Raw genomic sequence first — 24,077 nt, forward strand, 5'->3', positions numbered from 1 at the left:
CTGATCAATATATTGGTGTATTAGAAAGTATTCATTGTATCTCTCTTTCTCTCTCACACATTAAGATCACAACACAAATCTTGACATTTAAAGTAATAATGAATACACAAAATTCCTGATGATAAATTCATAACATGGGATTAAGCATAACATGTTCACAAAGTTGAGTATAAAAGTAAATGATTTGAATCAATCATGCTGTTGTTGTGTATTACATGTTAGGAGTCCTGGAACATGGAGGAGAAACTACTTATTGAACATCTTTAACTCCCTCATGTGGCAAAATGTTGAACTGTAATATGGGCTTCATGACCACACAGACAGTTGAGTACTATACTGAAAGTAGCATGATGTGACATTAATTAAAAACATACTGCATGAGGCATCCCGGAGTATTTAATTCAGAAACATAACTTAACATGATTGTTATAGCGCTGCAACTAACGATTATTTTCATCGTCGATTAATCTGTTGATTATTTTTCTCGATTAATCGATTAGTTGTTTGGTCTATAAAATCTCAGAAAAAATGGTGAAAAATGTCAATCAGTGTTTCCCAAAGCCCAAGATGACGTCCTCAAATGTCTTGTTTTGTCCACAACTCAAAGATATTCAGTTTACTGTCATAGAGGAGTAAAGAAACCAGAAAATATTCACATTTAAGAAGCTTAAAAAATGACTCAAACCGCTTAATCAATTATCAAAATAGTTGGTGATTAATTTAATAATTTACAACTAATCGATTTATCGTTGCAGCTCTAGATTTTTCACAGATCTGTAGATAAAAATGTAAACTCAAGGCTCATGTCAAATCTCAAATATGACCTCATAGCATCTAATACTGCCGCCCCATGGGGAGATCGATCAATATATCAATACGTTTTATTGTCAAATGAATGAAAAAAGCAAAAAGCAAAACATTGAAGATAAGGAAGTACAATGTTGCTAAAAAGACTGGCCCATGGTCAAAGGTAATTGCTGGTATAAGGATTTCTGGCATGGATGCCTGGAAGCTCCAGTTCACGCAACAGGACACTCTGGCCTCAATGTGCTCCATCTTCTTACCTCATGGTCATACTATTTAAAATATAATCTATTTCATACTGTAAGTCCTTTTTTTACTGCACAGAATGGCAACGCACAGTTCATAAGAGCTCAATCAGATAGGAACAATCCATAAGAATAGAACCAGTAATATTGCAGATCTCTGATGGCTTCAAGGTGCAGACTCACCTTCAGTCTTAATCTTGAGAGCAGTGCGGACCAGAGCGAACAAGGTGGCATTAAACATGACCGTCCCGTCACTGTTGAGGGGCATGTTCATCGCCACCAGACGCTGCAACAGAAATACAGATTATCAAATGTGATATTTATATGTTCTCGCTACGACTACTTCTCTCAGAGCAGCTGTCAATCATGACGTCTCACCCCCTTTTTATAGCATCAAATAACTAATTAAAACCAAACTTATCAGAAAAGTTAACACTTGAACATACATCAGCGTGATAAGAACTACCTAAAATGATAGAAACCATCTTTGGGAAAAATGTATTTGATGTGTACTTTGACTTTTTAGTTTGGCTAATGTCCCATCCACTAACATGGAGGAGGGTGGAGATTTATGACCTATACTGCAGCCAGCCACCAGGGGGCGATCCAGATGTTTTAGCTTCACTTTTGAGGAGCTGTCATGTCGTCCATCTTTATACTGTAGATAGTCTATGATAGAAACCCACCTTACAGGCCACTCTGTGAGGGCAGAGCTTGCCGAAGCCCAGCGGAGGCTGGATCCTCCTCAGCAGAGTCACCACATCGAGGTGCTTTATCCTGCCCCTGACAACAACATACATTCACATATTAGGCACTAAGCAAAGTCGTCACTGACATCAAAAGTTCTGATAAGTAACGGATAATCAGTTATGGCACATCAACAGTGAGGGATCGTCTCGCTTCCCAGCATTGGATGCTTGATGGGCTGCCACTAAACACTCGACACCTGATTGGATGAACGCTTTCCCAGCTATCAAACCGGAACCAACATGGCGGCTCGTTTGGAAACTTTTTTTCTCTTGTATTACGATAATAGTTCACCGAAATGTGTTTCTGAAAACATTTTAATAAGCCATGCAGTTGCTGAATCTGTCTTTATTTTGGATCAACCACGCTTAGTTTAAACGTTTCTAGAGAGTTTCCAGAGGCGGCGAGTCGTGTCGAACGCCCCTGATTTGCATAAAGTAGCCTAGACCTCAACTTTATGCAAATATGGAACGGTTGACTTGACGGTCCGTCTCTGGAATCGTGCCGCCACGCTATCAGAATGCATTGCATGGCTGCTTACATAAACAATGAACGGCAAGCGTGGAAAGGACGGAGGCTGTGGATATGTACCATTAGTGCACTTCAGAGGGTAGGGCTCTTACAAAACAATCACCATCCCATGTGTGCTGACACAAATATTCCTTTGCAGTAGTATACAGAATAAATAACAGGAAAAAAATCTGTTGATTGTTCTCTCCAAATGGGTCCTGAGCACTCACTTGGCTTCAGGGTCGTACTCGGACCAGATCCTTTTAAACTCATCCAGGTGATGCGGCCCAAGAATGGACCAATCACGGGTCAGATAGTCAAAGTTATCCATGATGACAGCAACAAACAGGTTAATGATCTGAAACCAGGACAGGCAATAGTTTTTTGCATGTTTTGTGGTGTTTCACTGTATACAGGAATGTGCATGCTCACATATTACTGCTACTGCACACACAGTGAAATGCCTGAGGATTACCAGGAAAGCACAGAGCATGTAGAAGCTGATGAAGTAGATGATGGCGAAGCTGCTGCCACAGGTTCTTTCCTCTCCGGGGTTGTCGTCCGAGTCTGAATCACACAGCTTCCCTGGAAGACAGGCCAGCATGATCTCCTGCCAGGCCTCACCGGTGGCACACCTAACAGTAGAACGAGAAACAACATTAACACAGGAGCAGAATGAGGGGTATTTTTCACATTATGCATTTATGATGACTTCAAATGGCTTGAAAGTAACCAACAATTTAAGCTACACAAACACCTGAAGAGCATCAGGACAGCTTGAGGAAAGGTTTGAAAGTTGTTGTTACGGTTGATTTGTGTGCCATCCACCATGGCTATTTTCCCAAACACCTAAAAAACAAAAACAAGAAAAAAAGACAAAGAAACATCAGCCAGCCTGCTCTCAAATTCGGATTCGGATCCGCTCCCAAATTTAAAGGCAACACATATCCTGCAGGGTGTCAAACAGGTTATAGATCATATTACCTGCATCCCAATTACAGCATAGATGAAGAACAGCATGGCTATCAAGAGTGCAACATAGGGAAGAGCCTGGGTGGGCAAAAAAGGGAGAAAAGAGTGAGACACTGCTACGTAACACTGGAATCTGCAGTCTCTAATTTGACTCAAACCACGGTTACACCACCAGATCCAATGGTTACCGTAAGAAAATCCCTGCAAAATGTATGTTCTCTTATCTTGGTATGCTACAGAGTTTTTTCCGACATATATTAGAACTAGGGCTGCACAATTAATCGCAATATGGCCTGCCGCAATATTCAAATCACAGGAGGGACAATATTTGTTAAAGGCAAAATGCTATTTTAAATTAAATATTGTGGTGCTACAGAGATGTCCCGGCCTACACATCGTATTTTACAAACTTAAGAAAACACCTTTGGTTGGTACAGATTCCCGCAAAACAATCACACCATCATCATTTTAATGTTTTTCAATGAAAATGAGAATAGTGATGAAAAACTCATAAAACCACAATTGCAATATCAGTAAAATGAATTGCAATTAGATATTCTTTTCTTTATTCTTTTTGTATTCATATTATATATTCAAAATAATTCAAACCCTATTAGAAGTGCGTAAAAAAACAAAAACAACCATTTACTTTGAAATTACATCTCACAAAATGCTACCCATGAATCGAGGTTATACTGATTATAAGCCGACTACCCACAGTAACACCTTTGAGAAGGTTAGACCTTGTGTGATAACCAGTGTCATTTCTTATCTCATTGGTTTATAATACTGCAGATTCAAAAGCGATGTTTATTGGCTGCATATGTTTACAGTCTCACCTGGAAGGACTTGATGAAGGTCCACAGCAGCGTCCTGATGCCCTCCCCCCTGCTCAGAAGTTTGACCAATCGCATCACTCTGAACAGACGGAAAAAGGTGATGGAGATGCGAGCGCTGTCCTCCGTGTTCTGAAGCGGAGGACGAGGAGAGTGATCAGGGGATGAAAAAACCGAAGGCGTAACATCCAAACATAGACAGTACCACTCATTCAGTCGTGCATTCTTTCAATCATCATGTGTGACTCATATTAACTAACAAGCAACATAAAAGTAGATGAAGAAATCTCGCCATTTGTGATCTTTCTGCAATGACAACAATCGATGTGCATGCAGAGTAACTGTGTCTTAAACACAATGCCATGACCAACAGACCTGGAGGACGTACACATTCAGTACATATAACTCTGGATGCAACAGCCAGATAATCTGCAGTCCAAAGACAAATAAACCAAAAGACAAACTGTAACTAACATCAAGATGCATCTTTTACTGTCATGTTACAGTAAAATGACCTTTGACAGGAAATGTAAACTCAAAACAGTGCATTGACTACACGATGTTTCTAATCTGATCGGGCAAACTTAAATGAAATGAAGAAATGAGACAAATCTGTTCGTCTGTGTCATGCCATGCACCCAGACAGGTCTCAACAACAACAACAAAATGTCAGTGAACCATGAACTGGAGCCAAAATGCAACAAACCAGGTGGATTCAAAACGAGACAAACAAACCATCACGCAATCGAACAAGTGAGGCCATAAAGTATCTCAATGTTTTCATCAGTAAGTGAGCAACAGAGAAACGACAACAAAAAGATCTTGATGCTGGGTGATCACAGAAGGGCGAGGGGCTTCAATCGTTTCCTTACCCCCGGCTCCACTATCACCTTGACGACAGGAATGGCTGCCGACTTGAAACCAAAAGCCTAAGGTTAATCCCAGTTACACAAATCAGCTGCACAGCACCAGACCGTTCACGAGTCAATGCTGCAGCAAACATCACATATCATCATTACCTTTGATTTATTCAACATGTAATTGCATTAGAAACGTCCAGAAGTACCTTCACTTGAAAACAACAACACAGCATTACAATTTATACCACAAACAACAACATCATCATCATCACTGTAAAACCTGTCATGCAAAAGCTGGACCACATATTCTCAGCAGTAACACCAGACATGAGACACAAGCATTCAGTGCTGAAGGAAAATGTGTTTTTATCAAAATACTGTTTAGTTTAGCTGTTGACATTGACAAATCAGGAGAAAGCACTGATATGATGCTGATATTCTTTGTTTTGCTTTATCATTATTATCATGCTGGTTGTAATAAGATATTCAAAACAGTGTTTTCCATTGTGTTTTTAATAATACAATCTTTCAGTATCAAACCTGACTTATATTATCGTCCTCCTGGCTAACACTGACATCCTAAATAAAAATATATATTTATTTAAAGGTGCAGTGTGTAGTATTTGGTGGCATCTAGCGGTGAGGTTGCAGATTGCAACCAACTGAAACTTCTCCTGTGTGCCAAGCGTGTTGGAGAACTACGGTGGACGACGCAAAAAACATTAAAACGCGAATGTCCCTATCTAGAGCCAGTGTTTGGTTTGTCCGTTCTGGGCTACTGTAGAAACATGGCGGCGTCAAGAGGACCCACTCCGTATGTAGATATAAACGGCTCATTCTAAGGTAACAAAAACACAATAATTCTTAGTTTCAGGTGATTATGCACTAAAGAAAAACTACTTTATATTATTATATTATATATATATATATGTATATTAAAATTATTAATATTATATTCCATTTCTGCCAATAGATCCCCCTAAACTCTACACACTGGGAACTCAAATCTCCTCCTTTTGACAGTTACTGTATCTTTCCTTCCCTTTCTTTCCAAGACACCAGAATGTGCTGTTTTTAACACGCTTACCTCTTACAGGACAACCTCCTAAACCCCCATTAATCTGGTTTCAAAGCAGTGCTCCATGCTGCCATCAGACCTGTCTGCTGCATTTGACACAGTGAAACACCAGATCCTCCTCTCCACCCTCAATCAATTCACTCCCTCTGTTTGCATGTTACCTGACGGGTCGGTTCCTACCAGGTAACACGGAAAGGATCTGTGTCTGAATCACGCAGCCTGACAACAGGAGTTCCACAAGACTCCGTCCTATCACTCACTGGTTGCTCATCTCGGTAAAAGCTCTTCTCTATTCTGGCTCCACAGTGTTGGAAGGAGCTACCCACTGAAGTCACTGCCCATCTTCCGCCACAAACTACATCTCAACAACCCTTGCTAGCACTTACTTTCTCATTTCTCAAGAAATAATAACATCTCGAGGCACTTGCACTGTAGCGCTGAAAATGCTTTTGGTAATTTGATGCACTGCCAATTATGGATATCTAGCTCTGAATTTGAAGTGTTTTTTTCAAGTGTTTTCTCTCCGAATATTGTTTTCTCTCCAAAAAATATGGTGGCTGTGTGCAGGAAAAATTATATTGAAGAAGCCAAAATGATGGCCAGTATCATGAAAAAAAAATAAAAAATGGATGCACTGGTATTTTCTGAGTTTCAGAACCGTACAGCACATATTCAACACATGCTGACGTGCTCTTAGGGTATATTTACCTGTTGCTCTAACTTGCACAGGCTTTCTGTGTGCAATGTTTATGTTGTACGTTACATCATATGCTAGAGTTTGATCAGTGATAGTGTACAGTGTACTCTTTACCTCAAACATTCATTCAAAGCAAGAAACGGACAAACAAACATATTCATATGGACAAGACTGTAGCAAGCATGGAGTCAGTGTTAACAGCAGCTGCAAACCAGAATACAGAGTGGCCTTGAAGTAGCAGCACAGCAGATTCACAGGAGTTACCAGCAAAAACAGTTTGGCACAAAAATGATCATTTCCAAGATTTTAAAATGATAACTGAGCTGCATTCAAAAACAACAGTTCCCAATTACAATTTAGAAGCTTTTTTGAACTCACTATTTTTATTAATTCCTCAATTAATTGATAAAATTGGAACACAATTGACAATAAATGTTGAGATTTTGTTAAAATATATATTTGATACATATAATCAACAGAAAAATGATCAAATAGTGTACATCTAGATTACTGTATGTTCACAACCTGTAGTTTTAATTTACATCAGAGGGGAACAGCAGTATCCCTTCACCTTTTTTTCTTTACTTCTGTTCAGTTAAAGAATTATCAGAAAATAATTATTATTATTTAGTGTCATGGTTTCTCATAATAATCAAATTAATTAAATGACATTAGTCACAATTTTACCGTATCATTAAACTGTGTTTTTATGACAGATGCTGTAGTTGTGAAGAACAGTAATTTATGCATTAAAAAAAGAACGTTGTGATTTTGAATGCAACTCTGATGCTAGAGCAAGGCCCTCTCGCTGAGGAGCGTCACAGTAAGACAGGCGTGTACTGTGTGTGCGATAAATGACTACTTACATTGATCTCAGTGATGGCAATGTCAACCACGCTACCCACAACAATTAAGGCATCAAACGTGTTCCATGCATCAGCAAAATAGTTCTGCAAGCACGAGCAACGAAGACACAGAAAAGAAGAAAGAGAGCAAGAAAGAAAAGGTAAAAAAAAAGAAGGATTATGAAAGATAGAACATCAAAAAGTTGTGATTAGAATTAAGAGAGTGAGGCTGAAAGTAAAATCATTCCTGCCACTGAGCCTGTGACAGTATGTTTAATTTATAGAAATATTAATTTGTTAGCTATTCTATATTATAAATTTACCATCTGTCATTAAGCTTCCCTTTCAAAAGTAATTTACTCCCACTGATGCAGTGGCAAGCTTAAAGAAATGGCCACCATAGACTTAAAACTAAAGAATTTAAGAAGATGTAATTGGTATTGAACAGTCGTTTAATGTAATGCATGTGTTGGCATTGTTGGAAATCCTTCCAGCCAATCAGCATATATTTTGTCTATGGTGCTCATCGACCGACATCAACAGATTCAACAGGTTCATGAGCAGAAACTGGCTAAAGCCGACCTAAAAAAACAGCACGAAATTAAGACAGGAAGGAAGGAAAGGAGGAAAGATGTGAAGGGCGGAAAACAACGGAGAGTGGCGGCAGCAGTGGGAGAGCAGGAAGAGGGAATGACAGAGTTGTACATACTAACGTCTTTCTACCTGGCTGAGTATGATGTCGACTACACTGCCGATCACGACCAGAGCATCGAAGACGTTCCAGGCGTCCCCGACATAGCCCTGATCATGGCAGCATGCACAGCCAGCAGGAGGAGGAGAGGGGGAGGCAGGGGAGGAGAGGATGGGGGGTGCAGGAAAGTACAAGAGGTTAGGGTGAGGAGTAATGGAAAGTGACGATGAGGAATAAATGGAGTCACAGCCGGTGGGCAAAGAGGAGAGGTAAGAGGGACAGGAAGAGTGTATGAGGGCTGGGTTAGAAGGAAAAATGGAGTGCTTTCAGATAAAAACTCTTAAACATGATTTATTTTAACGGATAAAATATATAAAGGGAGATCTAAAAGGAAAAACTCTGGTAGGTAAAAACTGATGGTAGTTTTGCATATATTTGGATACATATTGCAAAGAGAGGAGAGGAGAGGAGCGGAGGAGAGGATAGGAGAGGAGAGGAGAGGAGAGGAGAGGAGAGGAGAGGAGAGGAGAGGAGAGGAGAGGAGACTCACTCTGGGTTTGAAGGCGATGAGCTTGAGGATCATCTCCACAGTGAAAACCCCAGTGAAGACCATGTTGAGGATGTCCATGGCATAGTTGAACAGCTGAGACTGACCATGGTGCTGGAAAGAGACAATCAGACATCAATCGATTAAAATAGTTAATCGCGATTAATCACAAATTAGTCAATTTAATTAATTTTTTATCTGTTCAAAATGTACCTTTAAAGGAAGATTTGTCAAGTATTTAATACTCTTATCAACATGGGAGTGGGCAAATATGCTTTCTCTATGCAAATGGATGTATATATTTATTATTAGAAATCAATTAGCAACACAAAACAATGACAAATATTGTCCAGAAACCCTCACAGGTACTGCATTTAGCATAAAAAATATGCTCAAATCATAACTGAAGTCCAACAGGCAACAACAGTTGTCAGTGTGTCAGTGTGCTGACTTGACTATGACGTGTCCAAAACTATCATAAAGTGGGCATGTCTGTAGAGGGGAGACTCGTGGGTACCCATAGAACCCATTTTCATTCATATATCTAGAGGTCAGAGCTCTGCAATAAATCTTTAGAAGAAAGGTCATGATACCCATTGTTACAAACAAAATACATGGAGATTAGATCTATGAGGTGAAAAATACATAATATTAGTAGTTACATTTTGATGGACAGGATATATAAGGACAGGAAGTTAGATAACTTATCAAATAACTAATCTTTCAACAGCTAGTTTATGCCAATATCACCTAAAGGAATGAATGAAGAGCACTTACCTGAATGGCCAGACACAGCGTGTTGAGGATGATTAGGACAAACATGACGTACTCAAAGCCAGTGGAGTTGACCACATACCAGAACTTGTACTGGTAAGGGTTTTTGGGGATGTAGCGCCGCAGAGGACGAGCTTTAAGAGCGTATTCCACACACTGACGCTGCGGTGGTGGTGGTGGTGGTGGGGGAAAACAGAGAAACAAACAGACAAACAGACTCATGATCAAGTGTAACATGTCTTCGATGCAGGCACTATTTGGACCAATCAGTAATAAGATACAGTAGATGTCAGTCTTCATGTTTGAAAGCAGAAAACTGATGAAAAGATGAAAAGATACATCATTATTTAGCTAGATCCATTTAGTTGGGGTCATCAAACGACACATACTTAATAATGACATGAACAGATTGTGTTCAATAAAAGCACCAATACACATCAGCATCATGCACAAACACACAAACGCAACAGCTCCCTCCTACCTGGTTCTTGTCCAGCTCGCAGTTCTTGTACTCCTTCTCCCCCTGCTCCTGAAAGGTGACAATAACGAAACCGACAAAGATGTTCATCATGAAGAAGGCGATGATGATGATGTAGATGATGAAGAAGATGGAGATCTCGATGCGGTAGTTGTAGATGGGACCCATGTTCTCTCGGTTAGAGTCGATGGCCTTGTAGAGAAGACTGCAGGGACACGCAGAACACAGAGAGAGTCAAGATAATGAACAGTAATTATTCAACTCTGTTTAAGAAATACTACAAAGTGTACTTTAAGCACAATCATATGCAGAAAATATTCAAGTTATAAAGAAAAATAACTTGAAGTGTGCTGACTGTACCGCTTTTGGTTATTGAAAATGGTGGGAATGGAGCATTTTTTCATCCAGACAGATGAAGGTGAATGATTATCAAACATTAAATAAATCTTGCCATTACTCTCCATAATGATAGTCAAATCTGAAATCAAAGCAGTGCTTACGTGGGCCATCCTTCGAATGTGGAGACAGTAAACAGAGCCATCATGGCCATGAGGACGTTGTCAAAGTTGAAGTCGCTGTTGTACCAGATCCTCTCCTTCACCATGGGCAGCGCCGTGTCCCCGTTGTTGTAGAGAATGTAGGTACCTCTGAGATTTAAAGATGAAATATCAACCACAAGCACATACACAGACACTTGTGCATGCCAAAGCTGGAAACCAGGAAGAATAAAAAAAAATAAAAACTCACTTGCAGTCCTCTGGGCTCGACTTGGCGTCATCTGTGCAGCGATAAAATTTCCCCTAAAACAACAGAGACAGTCAGAGGTGCTCTTTCTTTATTCATTCATTCAATCTTTATTTAAATCCCGAGGATTTATTGAGGGCATGCTCTAATTTTCAATGATGTTGAATGAGAGTACGATTAAAATAGAATAAATACGCACAAGAAAGTATTAAACGAGAAAACAAACAACCAGTCAACAACAGAACACTGTTAAAAACAGTTACATTCAAGAGCAGAGTAGTTTGTAATCATGGTTTTATATTGGCCTATAGCTACAATTGTGTTTTACTGTGTGTTGTAAAATGTTCCAAGTTTGTTCAGCACAAACACCAAAGGCAATTTTCCCAAATTTAGTGAAAGGACGTGATATATAACGGCAAGTTGCCATTACGGGCTTTATAAATAAATAGAAACCAATGCCTGTCACATCTTATTGTTAGAGAAGCCTACCCAGCTTTTCATACAAGATGCAATGATGAGTAGAATAACTGTCACCGGTAATAAATCTTAGGGCGGAGTGATAAACTGAATCTAACGGTTTAGGAGTGGAGGCAGAGTCATGACTACAGATAACATCACCATAATCTAAGACAGACAAGAAGACGGCCTCATTTATAAGTTGTTTTACACGAGCGGAGCCCGTTGATTTGGTTTTGACCCCATTGCCCTCTTTCCATTTTTTCCCTGTACCTTGAAGAGCTGCACTCCGATACAAGCGAACATGAACTGCAGCAGCGTGGTGACAATCATGATGTTGCCGATGGTCCGGATGGCCACAAACACACACTGGACCACGTGCTGCAAAGGACACACAGTTATACACCGTTAGTAGGAATACACAGCATGCACAATTATACTAGACACACACCTACAGACACATTGCACCATGTATGTGTTATTGTCATTCTGACCTTTAGACCCTTGGCTCTGTTGATGGCCCTGAGCGGACGGAGGACTCTCAAGACACGGAGGATCTTCACCACTGAGATAGCAGAGGACCTGAGGAAGACAGAAAAACACACCAGCTGAGCAACTTTAAGGCCATGTCGTCATAGAGGCATTCCTTTCAGCTCTACCACCAGCAGAGCGAAGAGCAACGTTTATATGTCAAAAATACCACACAGTTGTTCATTTCAATATTTAAAAATGATACATACTGAATGCCGAAGGAGACCAGAGACACACCGACGACCAGCAGGTCTAAAAGGTTGAAGTAGTTTCTACAGAACGCCCCTTTATGAAGGAACGCTCCGAACGCTGTCATCTGGACAGAGAAGAGAGACAACTGTCATGACTAAAGACGATAGATGTGTCATCAAACATATACAAGGGGCAGCTTCAAGTCAGGATGAAATGGGATGTTTATTACTATTTAAATTATCTGTTACATAAAACTATTTACAGTGTCACTTTTCAAAAGAACAGTTCGTCTTACATTCACACTGACTTTGCATTTCAAACACGAGTGTTCACGACAACTATGTAGAACGTAATTTGATTTGCAGTTTTGATGGTCCTGCATTGAAATTGGGCTGTTATGTTAATTATGTTCCGTAATTATGTTACTTAGAGCGAGCACACACACAAAAAAACAGATTAATACTTCTAATATTGTGTAAGCAACAATAGTTTCAAGCAATCTTTCTCGTATGTTTGGTTCAATATTTTTAAATTTAAGCCTGGATTCACACTCACAAGAGATACTGTGGTCAAAGACACATACGTGTGCAGTACTACACACACATACACACACACAAATAGATAGATCATATACAATGCAGAATGATCAGACAAGACACAGAGAACATTATGCAAAAGCCACTATGCTCATTTCCGGCGCAGATTAAGCCAGGGTTAGGGCCTTTAATCCTCTCCTGATCAAATTTAAGGCTTAAATCATAATACATGAGATTTACCTGGTAAGGGCATGCAGCGAGCAAAGGGGTAACGCAGAGGATTTAATTCTAACAGCAAAAATAATAGTAAAAAAAGACATGAAAAAAGGGACACGTGTGTGTACAGGATGCAATCAGGCAGTGGGATATAAAGCTTGATGTTCAATTTCATCTCTCCACAGTCCAGAGTATTTCTACTAATTAAAAATACCGAAATATTTGTTGTTCAGAATATTGGTTGGTGAAAGGTTTCAAAATGCCACCAGTCAAAGTGCCAATCAAGAATATATTTTTTAATATTCAGAAATTAAAAAAAAAGAAAAGAAACAACTGTAATATTTGAGCCAAAGAAGTAGTTGTACTCTGGAGAGCCACTGGTCCATAAGCTGGTTGAAGATGAGGAGGGGAAGTGGGCTGTGATGGGAATATGACTGATAGACAAAAAAATATCTGACAAAAATGCATCTCCACATTAATGGATTGGCGCCATGACAACAAGACAAGCAGGCGGCCACTTTGACCAAAAATTATAGAGACAAAAATGAGATGAAGGGGGGACGTGGGCGGCAGGCTTGGAAGTGGTGGGTTGTTGCTGCGGCAACAGTTGTTATTGTTTACCTTAATAAGGATCTCAAATGTAAACATACTAGTGAAGACATAGTCTGCATAGCCTAGGATCTGAGGAGGCAATCAGAGTGACATAAGCGCGCAGGGTTACTGAAGCTCTACCCAGCACAGCACAACACAGCACCAAGGTCATTTACCTTCAACAGGATCTCAACAGTAAAGATTGCGGTGAAAGCATAATCAAAATAACCAAGTATCTGCAAGAGGCAATGCACAAGTTAAGTCATTCAAAGGTAACAGCACAATAGGATGCAGTGTATATATATACATTAAGAGTCAGATGAAAAATAACTACTTGTACAAAGCTGCATGATTCTGATGCAGTACTATTGTGTGGCGTGTAACAAATGTGTTGTGACTTCTAAGAAAAAACTCAAACTAAGAAGACTACTGTTGGTCACACGTATAGGTTAAAATAACAACAATAACATTATATATAATAATCAAATGTTGCCCATGTAGTATTCTATGTAGCTAAGGCAGGTGGTAAAATGTCATGTTATTTGAGTGTAATTTACCCAATCATGCTTTCCATAGACCTTTTTCACAGCAGACATTTTGACTTGTCAAGGCACATAACATTAAAGGTGCTAAATGCGAGATTGGGAGCATTTCTATCGCCTCCGCACGGCTCTCAACGTGGCTATGGCTCGCAGCTAACGGTGCAAAGAACAGGGAAAAAGTGCTGGCAACAGTGTTAACCTAATCCTGAATTCACACTACGAGCAAACGAGTCATTTTCAATGGAAACACGTGACATGGAAGTACAAACTGACGCCCGACACTTGCCGCTGCGTGACGTGCATAAATAACAGGTTACAAATAAAGTTGAGCTGGTCTCAATTTTTTTCAGTGCTCCAATGACTTGGTGGAGCATCAAACAACGACGTAACTACGTCAACGAGCGCTTGAGCAACACTTCAACGACGACTTGGCGACAATGTAGCTGGACACGCTGGCTGGTTTGTTGCTTTTGTTGCTCGTAGTTTGAACATAGCTTAAAGGGGAACAGAAGCGTGGGCGCTACGCTTCCGCGACAGTCGGGACGGCGTTCTCAGCTGTAACCGCCGTATAAGAGCAGTGCAAAGCGGCGGCTGTGAACTAGCCAGTGAGGCACGCTCACATGCACAAACATGCACTGAAAGGCACGCGCAACAGGGCTGGCTATGTCTACAAAGTGAGGAGAAGCTCAGATTACAACACACACAGAGGGAGAGTGACTTCATTCTCTGCTCAGGTAGACATTACTCCTCTATATCTTTACATAGCAAATAGTTGTTTGCTGCTATATTAATGCTCTGGATATAGAGGACATTTAATGATGACTGTTTTATTCAAGTGTCCCAGTAAGTTGATTGCACAATACCAGGACCCTGAAACTGAAGCAGCTAAATGGAATTCAACCATCATTAATTATATTATTTACAGCTGTGCTTTTCTTACTGTAACATGTCAAAATGTCTGCTTCTGATAAAGGCCCAGTGGTTGTCTACGTACGATATTGCGAGCAGAGTTGTTGCGTATTGGGTCTTCAGCAGCCAGAGAGACGGAGCTGAGCATGATGAAGACCAGGATGAGGTTGGTGAAGATCTGATGGTTGATCAGCTTATGGCAGAAAACACGAAACCTACAGCAGAAAGAGAAATGGAGACAGAGAGGCAGATAACGCAAAGTGAGGCTGGTTGTGACACATCTTTCATTATTACTGTATTTAGAGCGGTTTCAGGTCGACTGGTTCCTGTGCCTCCGTATCGAGACTCACGGGTTGGTGCTGCTGAAGATGAAGAAGGCGCTGCCCGACGGGATGGGGGGAATCTTTTCTTTGATGCTGAGTTCAGACAGCCTCTGTGGGCGGGGCCCTGGCGGGACGTCTGGGAGAACGCCATTATCGTCGTCTTCATCATCACATGCTAGGAAACAGAATTTATTTGAATCCTTCTGAATATGAAACAAGGCTCCACTTTGTAGTTTCATTACTGATACTTGTGGCAACTTTAGAAACCAAATATTTTGTCTTCTCCTTATTATGTAATATCTTGTTTTAATCCACATTTTGATCATTGACATTGATCTCTGTTTATTTGACATTTTATTGTTTATATTTCAGTCTACAGTGACATGCATTGATTAAATAAAAAAATTGTCTTTATCTTTTTATTTTATTTACTTTATCCTTTATATTTACTTTGTTGAGTTTTTGAATTGTGCAAAATAATTTCTAATCACAGGACCACTTAGATGCAGGATGATTTTATTTAATGGATAAATAACAAAAACACATTCTTCTATTCAAACTTGGTCAACTATCACCAAAGCCACAGACTGCTGTGTGGTGTTTCTAATATCAAAATATGACTTCATATCTTTCCCTTTCATTCACTTTCTGTGTAAACCAGTGTTTAAAAGAGAAAAGAGAATAAGTTTTCCCCCGAGAAAATTCCACCTGTAAAGGTTTTGCTGCCTGCCTGTTCTATACGTGGTCTTAAAAAATTAGAACTCAGCATTAGTTGTATTGGAGAACCTTATATGTTACAATACAGCCGTTCTCAGTACTGCAGGTAGTGTTGGGAGTACTCTTCCTTCATAAATCTTGCCAGCACATTAATCTGGAATTTGACTGTAGTTGGTGAAATAACACTAGAGACCTCTACCTTTTGATTTTTCACGTCTAGTCAATCAAAACACCGTGAAATTGGATGAATTGATTGTGGACTCCAGTTTGAGTCCTCCTCACTCAACACATGTCACTTTTACCTGGAGAGTCCATGGCAGGATACGACTCCTTGTCTTCTCCAACAAAACCTCTGCTGGCACCTACACACAGTGATCAGGTTTAGCATTATTAAATGTACAATTACTGAGATAAAAACAATCTAAATATTGCACTTTAAGACAGCATGAAGAGAACTAGAGCTATAGTCTCCGAGTCTTACCTTGGTCACTCCATCCTTGACGTCTATTATTTCAACTCTCTTCTTTTCTGGGCTTGCGTCCCTGTTAGGGACACATCAAACAGGGAGTAACTAACAAGGCAGTAGAAAGTGCTTGTAACAAATGTGACAAACGTCTACAAAAACAACCAAACAGAAAATGTGAAATTTTGAGCTGTACTTGACACTATTCTTCCTCTTTTTGGCCTCCTCTTCCTCCTTCTGTGCCGTGTTGAGGCTCTCTGCGTCTGCCAGGTTGTCAACGGCGATGGCCAAGAAGACGTTTAGCAGGATGTCTGGTCATGTGACTTAAGCAGAAAAACACCGACCAATGTGACAGAACACATCTGGGCTTTAGGAACATGAACAACATCAACTCAACACAACTTTTTCACACATGCAAGCGTGAAAATGTGGATTGTGTGAGTATGTGTGTGTGTGTGTTTGGGGCCAGTAGGATACAGTTTCCACAGATGAAGAGGATGATGAAGTAAATGCAGACCACCATTCCAGAGGAGGCCGGACCGCCGTACGCCATGATACCGTCATACATCACTGTGTTCCAGTCCTCTCCTGTCAAGATCTGGCAAACACAATGTACAGTAGAAGTCATTTCAATCATTTATTCTATGGATGATTTGAAGAAAAATGTCAACCATGATGCTACAATTTACAACGTCAGATTTAGGAAAGTAGGAGACACTAAGGATTAAACACTCCGCACCATCCAGAGTATAATATGATTTGCTGAACAAACGTCTCTCAGCCACTGTGATCAAATGTTATAATTCTTGCAAGTCGTCTCCGAATGAACTGAATGAAACCAAACGCTCACCCTGGAAACACAGTGAGCAGGGCCTGGGGGAAGTATCAAACGTGCTCCTTTTGGTCACAGTCTCGTCAAAGTTGAACTTGCCCCCGAAAAGCTGCATGCCGAGCAGGGGAGGAAGATAATGATGAAGAGGAAGAGCAGCAGCAACAGGGAGGCGATGGACTTCATGGAGTTGAGCAGAGAGGCCACCAGGTTACTGAGAGATGCCCAATGACTGGAGGAGGAGAAATATAAAACAAGTTAACAGAAGAACAGATGCACAGACACAGCTGTGAAGGTAATGAGGGGGAAATATGGAAATGATAATATTGGTACGACAACCATCTTCTCCTGCATCGTGCATTATATACTCCACTTAAGACATCTGGAACTGTGTGTGCTGTATTCAGTGAGTTAGTTAGTTTTTTTTATTATTTTTGGGACGTTAATTTAACCCCCCTAAAGCACAGGGTGCCGCTCAGTTGGCTGTTTAAGAACTGATAGACAGCAGCCACTTGGTGATACACTGATATCAAAGACAATCTACATGTGTTCTAGGGCTGGGTAGCGTTTTTAAAAAATTACAAACCAGTACCAATACCAGTATCCTTAAAGTAATACCGACACCATTAGAGTAATTCATTTGATATCTTTTTTTTTCTGCTTCATCCATACCCATCATGTGAATGGAAGCATTCATTTGCTTAAATGCCGCCACCACCACCGCATTTATTTTTATCAGATGCCACAGCCGCGTAGTATAACCATACTTTCAAACGTCTTGGTGGCATCTTGGCACGCTGAACTGCCAACTCCGTCAAATACACGGCGCTCGACTTCAACATACCACAGACTGTATTGGTTGTAGCTGCTGCAGTAGTGGGCCCAATCACATGTCGCAATAATTTGAAGAACACTTGCGGTGATTGGCTGTGAGAAAAACCAACAATTAGTACTTTTTTCTCTAGATCTGGGTACAAAAAGGATCGAATGCAGGTATTGTTTGACTGGAGAAGTTTCGATACTACTTGGTACTCTGGGTTATTTCGGTCAATACCTTAAAGGTAATCAAGGTTTATTTGTACATCACATGTATCAGTAACGAAAAAGACTACTAAAAGACTAACCCTAACCCTAATCTCTATCTGAAAACAAACGCATGACTCTCTGGTTTCTCACCGTGTAACCTTGAAGATCCTAAGGAGTCGTACGCAACGGAAACAGAGATGCCCAGCTGGAGACATGATGGCCAGCTCCACCAGGATGGTTCTCTACGATGCCTCCGCACACCACGAAACAGTTCGAAGCGGTTAACAGGGACACAAAGTACGCCTGCAGCCCCAAGCTGTACATCTTCACCAGCATCTCCATGGTGAACATCGCAGGAGAACTTTGTTGGCTACGTCTGTAAAGGAGAGGAAAGGAGAGGACTTACTTTAAGAAGAAATGATCAAAACATCTCGTAGTTGAACAAAGTGAAGAACACTGATCTGAATACAATTTTACAAAACCTGAATAGAACAGAATAGAGTAAAAAAAAGATACCCTGTACTTGCGTCAGCCAGTTTGGCTGGTCGTAGTGCTCAGAGGCGATGGTGAGAGTGTTGAGGAAACACCAAGATGATGACCAGCCAATAAAACGACACCGATTTCACAGCCGCACGACACTTTCTGCGGCAGAAACGGTTTCCACCGTCGCCACTGACGACTAACGGACAAACAGTTTCCATGGTAAGGGACACTTCCAGAATAAGACTTGATAACCACAATATAAAACTTGTATTTCTTTTCTTAGTTGAGAATTTCATTGAATCTAACATATCATGTTTATGTCAGGGATGCACCGATATGACCTTTTCAGTCCCGACACTCGGTATCGGCCGTGTTTAATTAATAAGCTGTATGCCTCACCTGTGTGGAAGTGACTGAGATCATTATGTGTAAGACATCATCAGACCAGACTTAAATTTTCCTTACTAACTTTGGTAAAACCCAAATGTAACTAATAAATACATAAATATAAATGTACTGAATTGTTAGTTATTAGTTATTGGTAAAAAAAAATCTTCAAAATTAACAGGAATTACAGTTCCAAAAGTAAACCTTTTTAATGCAGCAACAAATTGGTCAAAACTTAAACAAGAATTTAAATTCCAGTATATAATGTAATAGTATATAAAACATAGAATTGAACAGATCGGCCCCATTGTCACCGATAACCGATCCAGCTATTTGAGTCAATATCGACCCCGATATCCGATTTGGTATTGGTATCCGTGCATCCCAAGTATATGTAGTTGATTATAACAGTTTTCTCACATATACAGTTATACATGCAGTTAAATAACATGAAAGCACAGTATCACTCTAATTAAAACTGGACAAATACGTATTATAAAGAGGACTGTGGTTGGATTTTAGGTGAGTAAACAGGGAAAAATACACAATGATGAAACTGTAGCGAGATCAGGATAAAGTCTGATTGGTCAGATGTAAAACATGAACAGATGGATCAATCGCAGGATGAAAACATGGGAATCTGAAACAACATGAGGTAAGAATGAGCCATGCAAGATGAGTTGAATTAAATAAATGAATGAAGGATGCATGTACCATGCAGTGTCATACAGTACCAAGGTACTAAACCTGCACTTTGACTTAGTAATTTTTTGACTGGGGAGAATAAAAGATGAAGCAACTTTAAATAAAGGGCAAAAACATGTGCACCTCCATGTTTGAGTCACATTTTTAATATGTAGGGTACAATAGCAATTGGGTCCATTGACTGTCCTCTATGAAACCTCGTTTTTATGGCTCATTATAACAACAAAAACGTCACACTCACCACAGCGGCCCACAGCAAGGTGACTTGTTTCCCTCTCCGTTGTGATTCTCTGTGTTCGCCGACTCCGTCTCACTGGGCATGCTCGCTGCGGTATCACACACACACACACACACACACACATAAACAAGGAAAATGTAAACGTGAGAAGATGAGATGATAAAAACTGCGTCCTGAAGGCAACATGTTTCACCAATGAAATCTCATTAACATAGATTTTTCCTATTGACACTCATGCACTTTTGGCTTGGCTTGGTTCCATATTGAAGAGAACAATTCTCTAATTTGCTGTATAGAAAATCACACCTTTAGACTGAAACTATTACAAGACTCAACTACAAAATAAACAAACAACAATTCTTGGTAAGCCTTCGCTATACAATAAACTCATATGTTTAGATCTGTGTTGTTGACTGCAAGCACTGGGTCTCCAATTTTACCTTTTCTGCTTGTAGATGTGTCAGCTGAAATATATATAGGCCAAGCCAAACCACCCGGAAAACAAACAAAAAAATGCAGGTGGTAATAGAAAATGCTGGGTGACTCCTGCTCAGAGTTTGACATTAATGAAAGGAAATTCAGCCAGAGTTTTCCTTACAGAATATTTTTGTTCTCAAAGAAGAGACGGACAAGTATCCAAAAAATATGAATTTTAAGGTTTCTGCATAGATCAAGTCACAGTGAGTACATGCTGCCAGACCTGAGTCTAACTGGACTTTGTAAATAATTTCTTGTACTTTTTTTAAAACCATTTATTACACGGCTTTGTTGAATACTCGATTCTGATTGGTCAATCACAACATTCTACAGTCTGTTATTTCTTTATAACAGACCGTTGCTATGTATAAACAGACCGTTGCTATGTATAACAGACCGTTGCTATTAAAACATACCGTTGCTATGTAACAAAACCGTTGCTATGGATGTAGTTCTGATGTCGACTCTGGCGGAACGTTTTTTGTGTCAAATCATTGGTTTCTTAAGTAAGTAGCCGTGTAATAAGCTGGGATAATGTACAGCTAGCGTGAAGCCGGTCATTGTTGCAGGTTTTATTTCACAACAATGACCGGCTCGCAGTGTATTATCCCTTACTTACCAATTGGAAACATCAGAATACAAATATTGTTACTTGATAAAAGTTGTCGAATGTTGGATCTTTTCAGTACTCGACTGCATCGTCCAGTTGAAATATTTGATCAGACTGTTTTAGTTACATAGTCACAGGGTTACAGCAGACAGTATATTGGAGCATATATACTGTACCACATGCATAAAATCTTTATCAATGACAAATGAAAGGAAAATGATGATGATTGATGAGAGATCTGTACACAAATACTTTGACAATTCTGTTTTACTTCTGACCCAAAACGAAAACATGATGTATTTCTATACATTACAAGGTTTGTCAAGATGTGTGATTCAAACGGATACTAAAATGAAATGCTGCTGGCATAAAGTTTAAGAAGTAAAGACATCTACCAAAACATCTAATTTCACACATATTTGCTGGATTTACATAAAGTAAGACTTTTGGACATTGTTACATATGTCTTTCTAAATGATTTCCTAAATTTTAAGTATAAAAACATTTTGTTTAAGATAAAATGTGCATAAAGCATTAACCCTATTAGACGTATATTAAGCATGCATTCAACTGTAACATTGCATTGTGGGATATGAGTAAAACAGAATCTGTGTATATGATAAAAAAAAGTTATACTGTAAACGTGGGGGTGTGCAGTGCAGTGCTTATGTTAAATATTAGAAGGTTTTTTAATGCATATTTAAAATATGTAATGATGTTTTAAAAATACGGTCTAAAACCGGGCTATATGTAGCCAATAAATTTTGGTCTATATCAGAGCTAAAGCTTAGAGGTGATGTTGAAATGACGTCTATTACTAAGTAGAATGTTTATTATAAATTATTTATATATAATAATTATTATTATTATTATAGATCATTATTTATAGCAACGGAGGTGTACATTCAAATTTAGTTTTAAAAAAACATATTTTATACTGTATCTTAAAACACTTTGACAGTGCTGCTGTACATGTGCTCCCTGCGTCATTAAAAATGCTAAATATTAATTTATGTTCAGGATGTATGGCAATCTCTTGTGTGTGAGTGTGTTATTCGTAACATTAGTGGTATTTTTCCTTAAACTGAAAGCCACATTTCCCATAAACTGCTGCTCCGTACACCGTACTGTGACACGGAGGCTGGAGGATATTTTCCCTCCATCAGCCTCTCATCTGTTCTAAAGTACAAAGTGTTGATTGTTGTTGTTTGCTGGTAGGGACAATGTGATGCAAAGTCTAAAGGTGATCATTTATAATGGATAATAAGGTGTATGTGCTCGATGAAATGGATTTGCCTTTGTTGGGGATGGTAAGGGTATGACATGAATTTATTAAACAAATGACATGCAAACACAAAGGCACAAACAAAAGAATGAGGCAAAGCACATGCAAGCAGAGGTGCCATCAGGACAAAGATGAACTGTCCTGATGAAACGTGTAAAAACACACTCTCAGACACTTCGCACGAACACACAAACGCAATTACCCTGTGTCTCTGTGGACTGAGTGAACCAGCCAAACTTCCCTTTCTTCTTCTCAGTGAGGTCAGCCAGCGTGACCCCTTGGTGTTACCAACATGCAGTTCACACAGCCAGACAGCAGAGGAAGCAGTGAGTCAGTACGCGGCAGAACAAGAGAGAGAGAGGAATGTACGGCAAAAGACAAACTACAGTACAGACACAGCTACCATGTCCAGAAAAGCTACAAAACAAGTGTACAGGACATACAGTAATATCTTATTTGCAATAAAAGACGGCAGAAAGGGAGCATGGACTATCTTGTCCTACTACAGTAATAAATGATTCACTTCTAGCAGGAAGGGGATTGGCACATAACAGGAAAGAGAAACTTGGGACAATATAAAAAAGGAACTCTTTTTTTTGTAATCACGCTGACATGAGAATAAAAACTCACAGCACAGTTTACTGACATCTACACAAGATACTTGCTAACTGAAGTATGATGGTAGTATGTACAGTAGTAGACAATAGTCGTTTAATAATATGTATATTAGGTAGTTTATGTCAGCCGACAAATATCAAGTGCAATACAGATATGCCAATGATATGTTTGAGGCATAGACTGTACATAAAGATGGACGACATGACAGCTCCCCAAAAGTGAAGCCAAAACCTCGGTATCGCCCCCTGGTGGCTGGCTGCAGTATAGGTGGATTTTACATGAGAAATGCCCATGTGTATACTAGATTAGCAAGATTTTGAAAGAGCATGCGGCATGAGTTTGTACCAATAGTCTGTATATAAAGATGACAGGATGACATGACAGCTCCCCAAAAGTGAAGCCAAAACATCTCAATCGCCCCCTGGTGGCTGGCTGCAGTATAGGTTATTAGTCCATGTTAGCGGACGGGACATGAGCCAAACAAAATAGTCAAAGTACACGTCAAATACATTTTTCCCAAGATGATTTCTGTTATTTTAGGTAGTTCTTATCACACTGATGTATGTTGAAGTGTTAATTTTTCTATAAGTTTGATGCTATAAAAAAAGGGGTGAGACGTAATGATTCTCTCTCGCTAACAATCTACAGCCGTGCTCAGCTCTTGATTGGTTTGGGCAGTGTGTGGGCGGGACCACGATACCGCAGCTCCACCACCCGATCACTACTGCAGCAGACTCTGGCTCCAAATGATGTCAAAATCTCAAGATTGCAGCTCTGGGTATCCAAGGCCTATGGAAAGGAGGCTGGGTCACGGGGCGGAAATGGATCTCGGAGGTTAGAGGTGTGACACATAACTGAAGCTGCGGTCGTGCGTTGCGATTGGCTCAATTTCGGCGAGTGCAGGCCAGATTCTACTGCGCAAGTGTTATACCCCCAAAGATATGATGCGCTGATGACGCGTGACCCAGCCTCCTTTCCATAGGCCTTGCCCGTATCAAGGATATTTTGGCTTGACTTTTGTACAGTGGGAGGAAGTGGAGAGCACGTAGTCCATTTATATACTGTATGTACAGTCTATAATTTGAGATAGTTTTGAAACAGAGTCGTCAATATAT

General features: G+C 39.9%; 1 protein-coding gene across 1 annotated transcript in view; it reads right to left on the reverse strand.

Moving 5' to 3' along the window:
- cacna1db (calcium channel, voltage-dependent, L type, alpha 1D subunit, b) overlaps positions 1 to 24,077 on the reverse strand; it is a 114,464-nt gene that overhangs the window by 18,947 nt on the left and 71,440 nt on the right. Inside the window, 36 exon segments of the mRNA XM_037774181.1 lie at positions 1,233 to 1,335; positions 1,736 to 1,832; positions 2,537 to 2,664; positions 2,782 to 2,941; positions 3,064 to 3,155; positions 3,291 to 3,356; positions 4,118 to 4,246; positions 4,987 to 5,028; positions 8,318 to 8,395; positions 8,836 to 8,946; positions 9,610 to 9,768; positions 10,088 to 10,289; positions 10,585 to 10,731; positions 10,832 to 10,884; positions 11,558 to 11,665; positions 11,779 to 11,866; positions 12,025 to 12,131; positions 13,527 to 13,586; positions 14,887 to 15,016; positions 15,152 to 15,299; positions 16,144 to 16,182; positions 16,185 to 16,203; positions 16,323 to 16,383; positions 16,501 to 16,615; positions 16,782 to 16,906; positions 17,161 to 17,188; positions 17,191 to 17,263; positions 17,266 to 17,365; positions 18,310 to 18,398; positions 18,400 to 18,515; positions 18,518 to 18,535; positions 18,676 to 18,742; positions 18,744 to 18,818; positions 18,820 to 18,838; positions 19,777 to 19,803; positions 19,976 to 20,060. Of these exon segments, the coding sequence (XP_037630109.1) occupies positions 1,233 to 1,335; positions 1,736 to 1,832; positions 2,537 to 2,664; positions 2,782 to 2,941; positions 3,064 to 3,155; positions 3,291 to 3,356; positions 4,118 to 4,246; positions 4,987 to 5,028; positions 8,318 to 8,395; positions 8,836 to 8,946; positions 9,610 to 9,768; positions 10,088 to 10,289; positions 10,585 to 10,731; positions 10,832 to 10,884; positions 11,558 to 11,665; positions 11,779 to 11,866; positions 12,025 to 12,131; positions 13,527 to 13,586; positions 14,887 to 15,016; positions 15,152 to 15,299; positions 16,144 to 16,182; positions 16,185 to 16,203; positions 16,323 to 16,383; positions 16,501 to 16,615; positions 16,782 to 16,906; positions 17,161 to 17,188; positions 17,191 to 17,263; positions 17,266 to 17,365; positions 18,310 to 18,398; positions 18,400 to 18,515; positions 18,518 to 18,535; positions 18,676 to 18,742; positions 18,744 to 18,818; positions 18,820 to 18,838; positions 19,777 to 19,803; positions 19,976 to 20,060 (3,264 nt within the window).

The sequence above is a fragment of the Sebastes umbrosus genome, chromosome 6 (genome assembly GCF_015220745.1).
Source record: "Sebastes umbrosus isolate fSebUmb1 chromosome 6, fSebUmb1.pri, whole genome shotgun sequence".
Classification (NCBI taxonomy): domain Eukaryota; kingdom Metazoa; phylum Chordata; class Actinopteri; order Perciformes; family Sebastidae; genus Sebastes; species Sebastes umbrosus.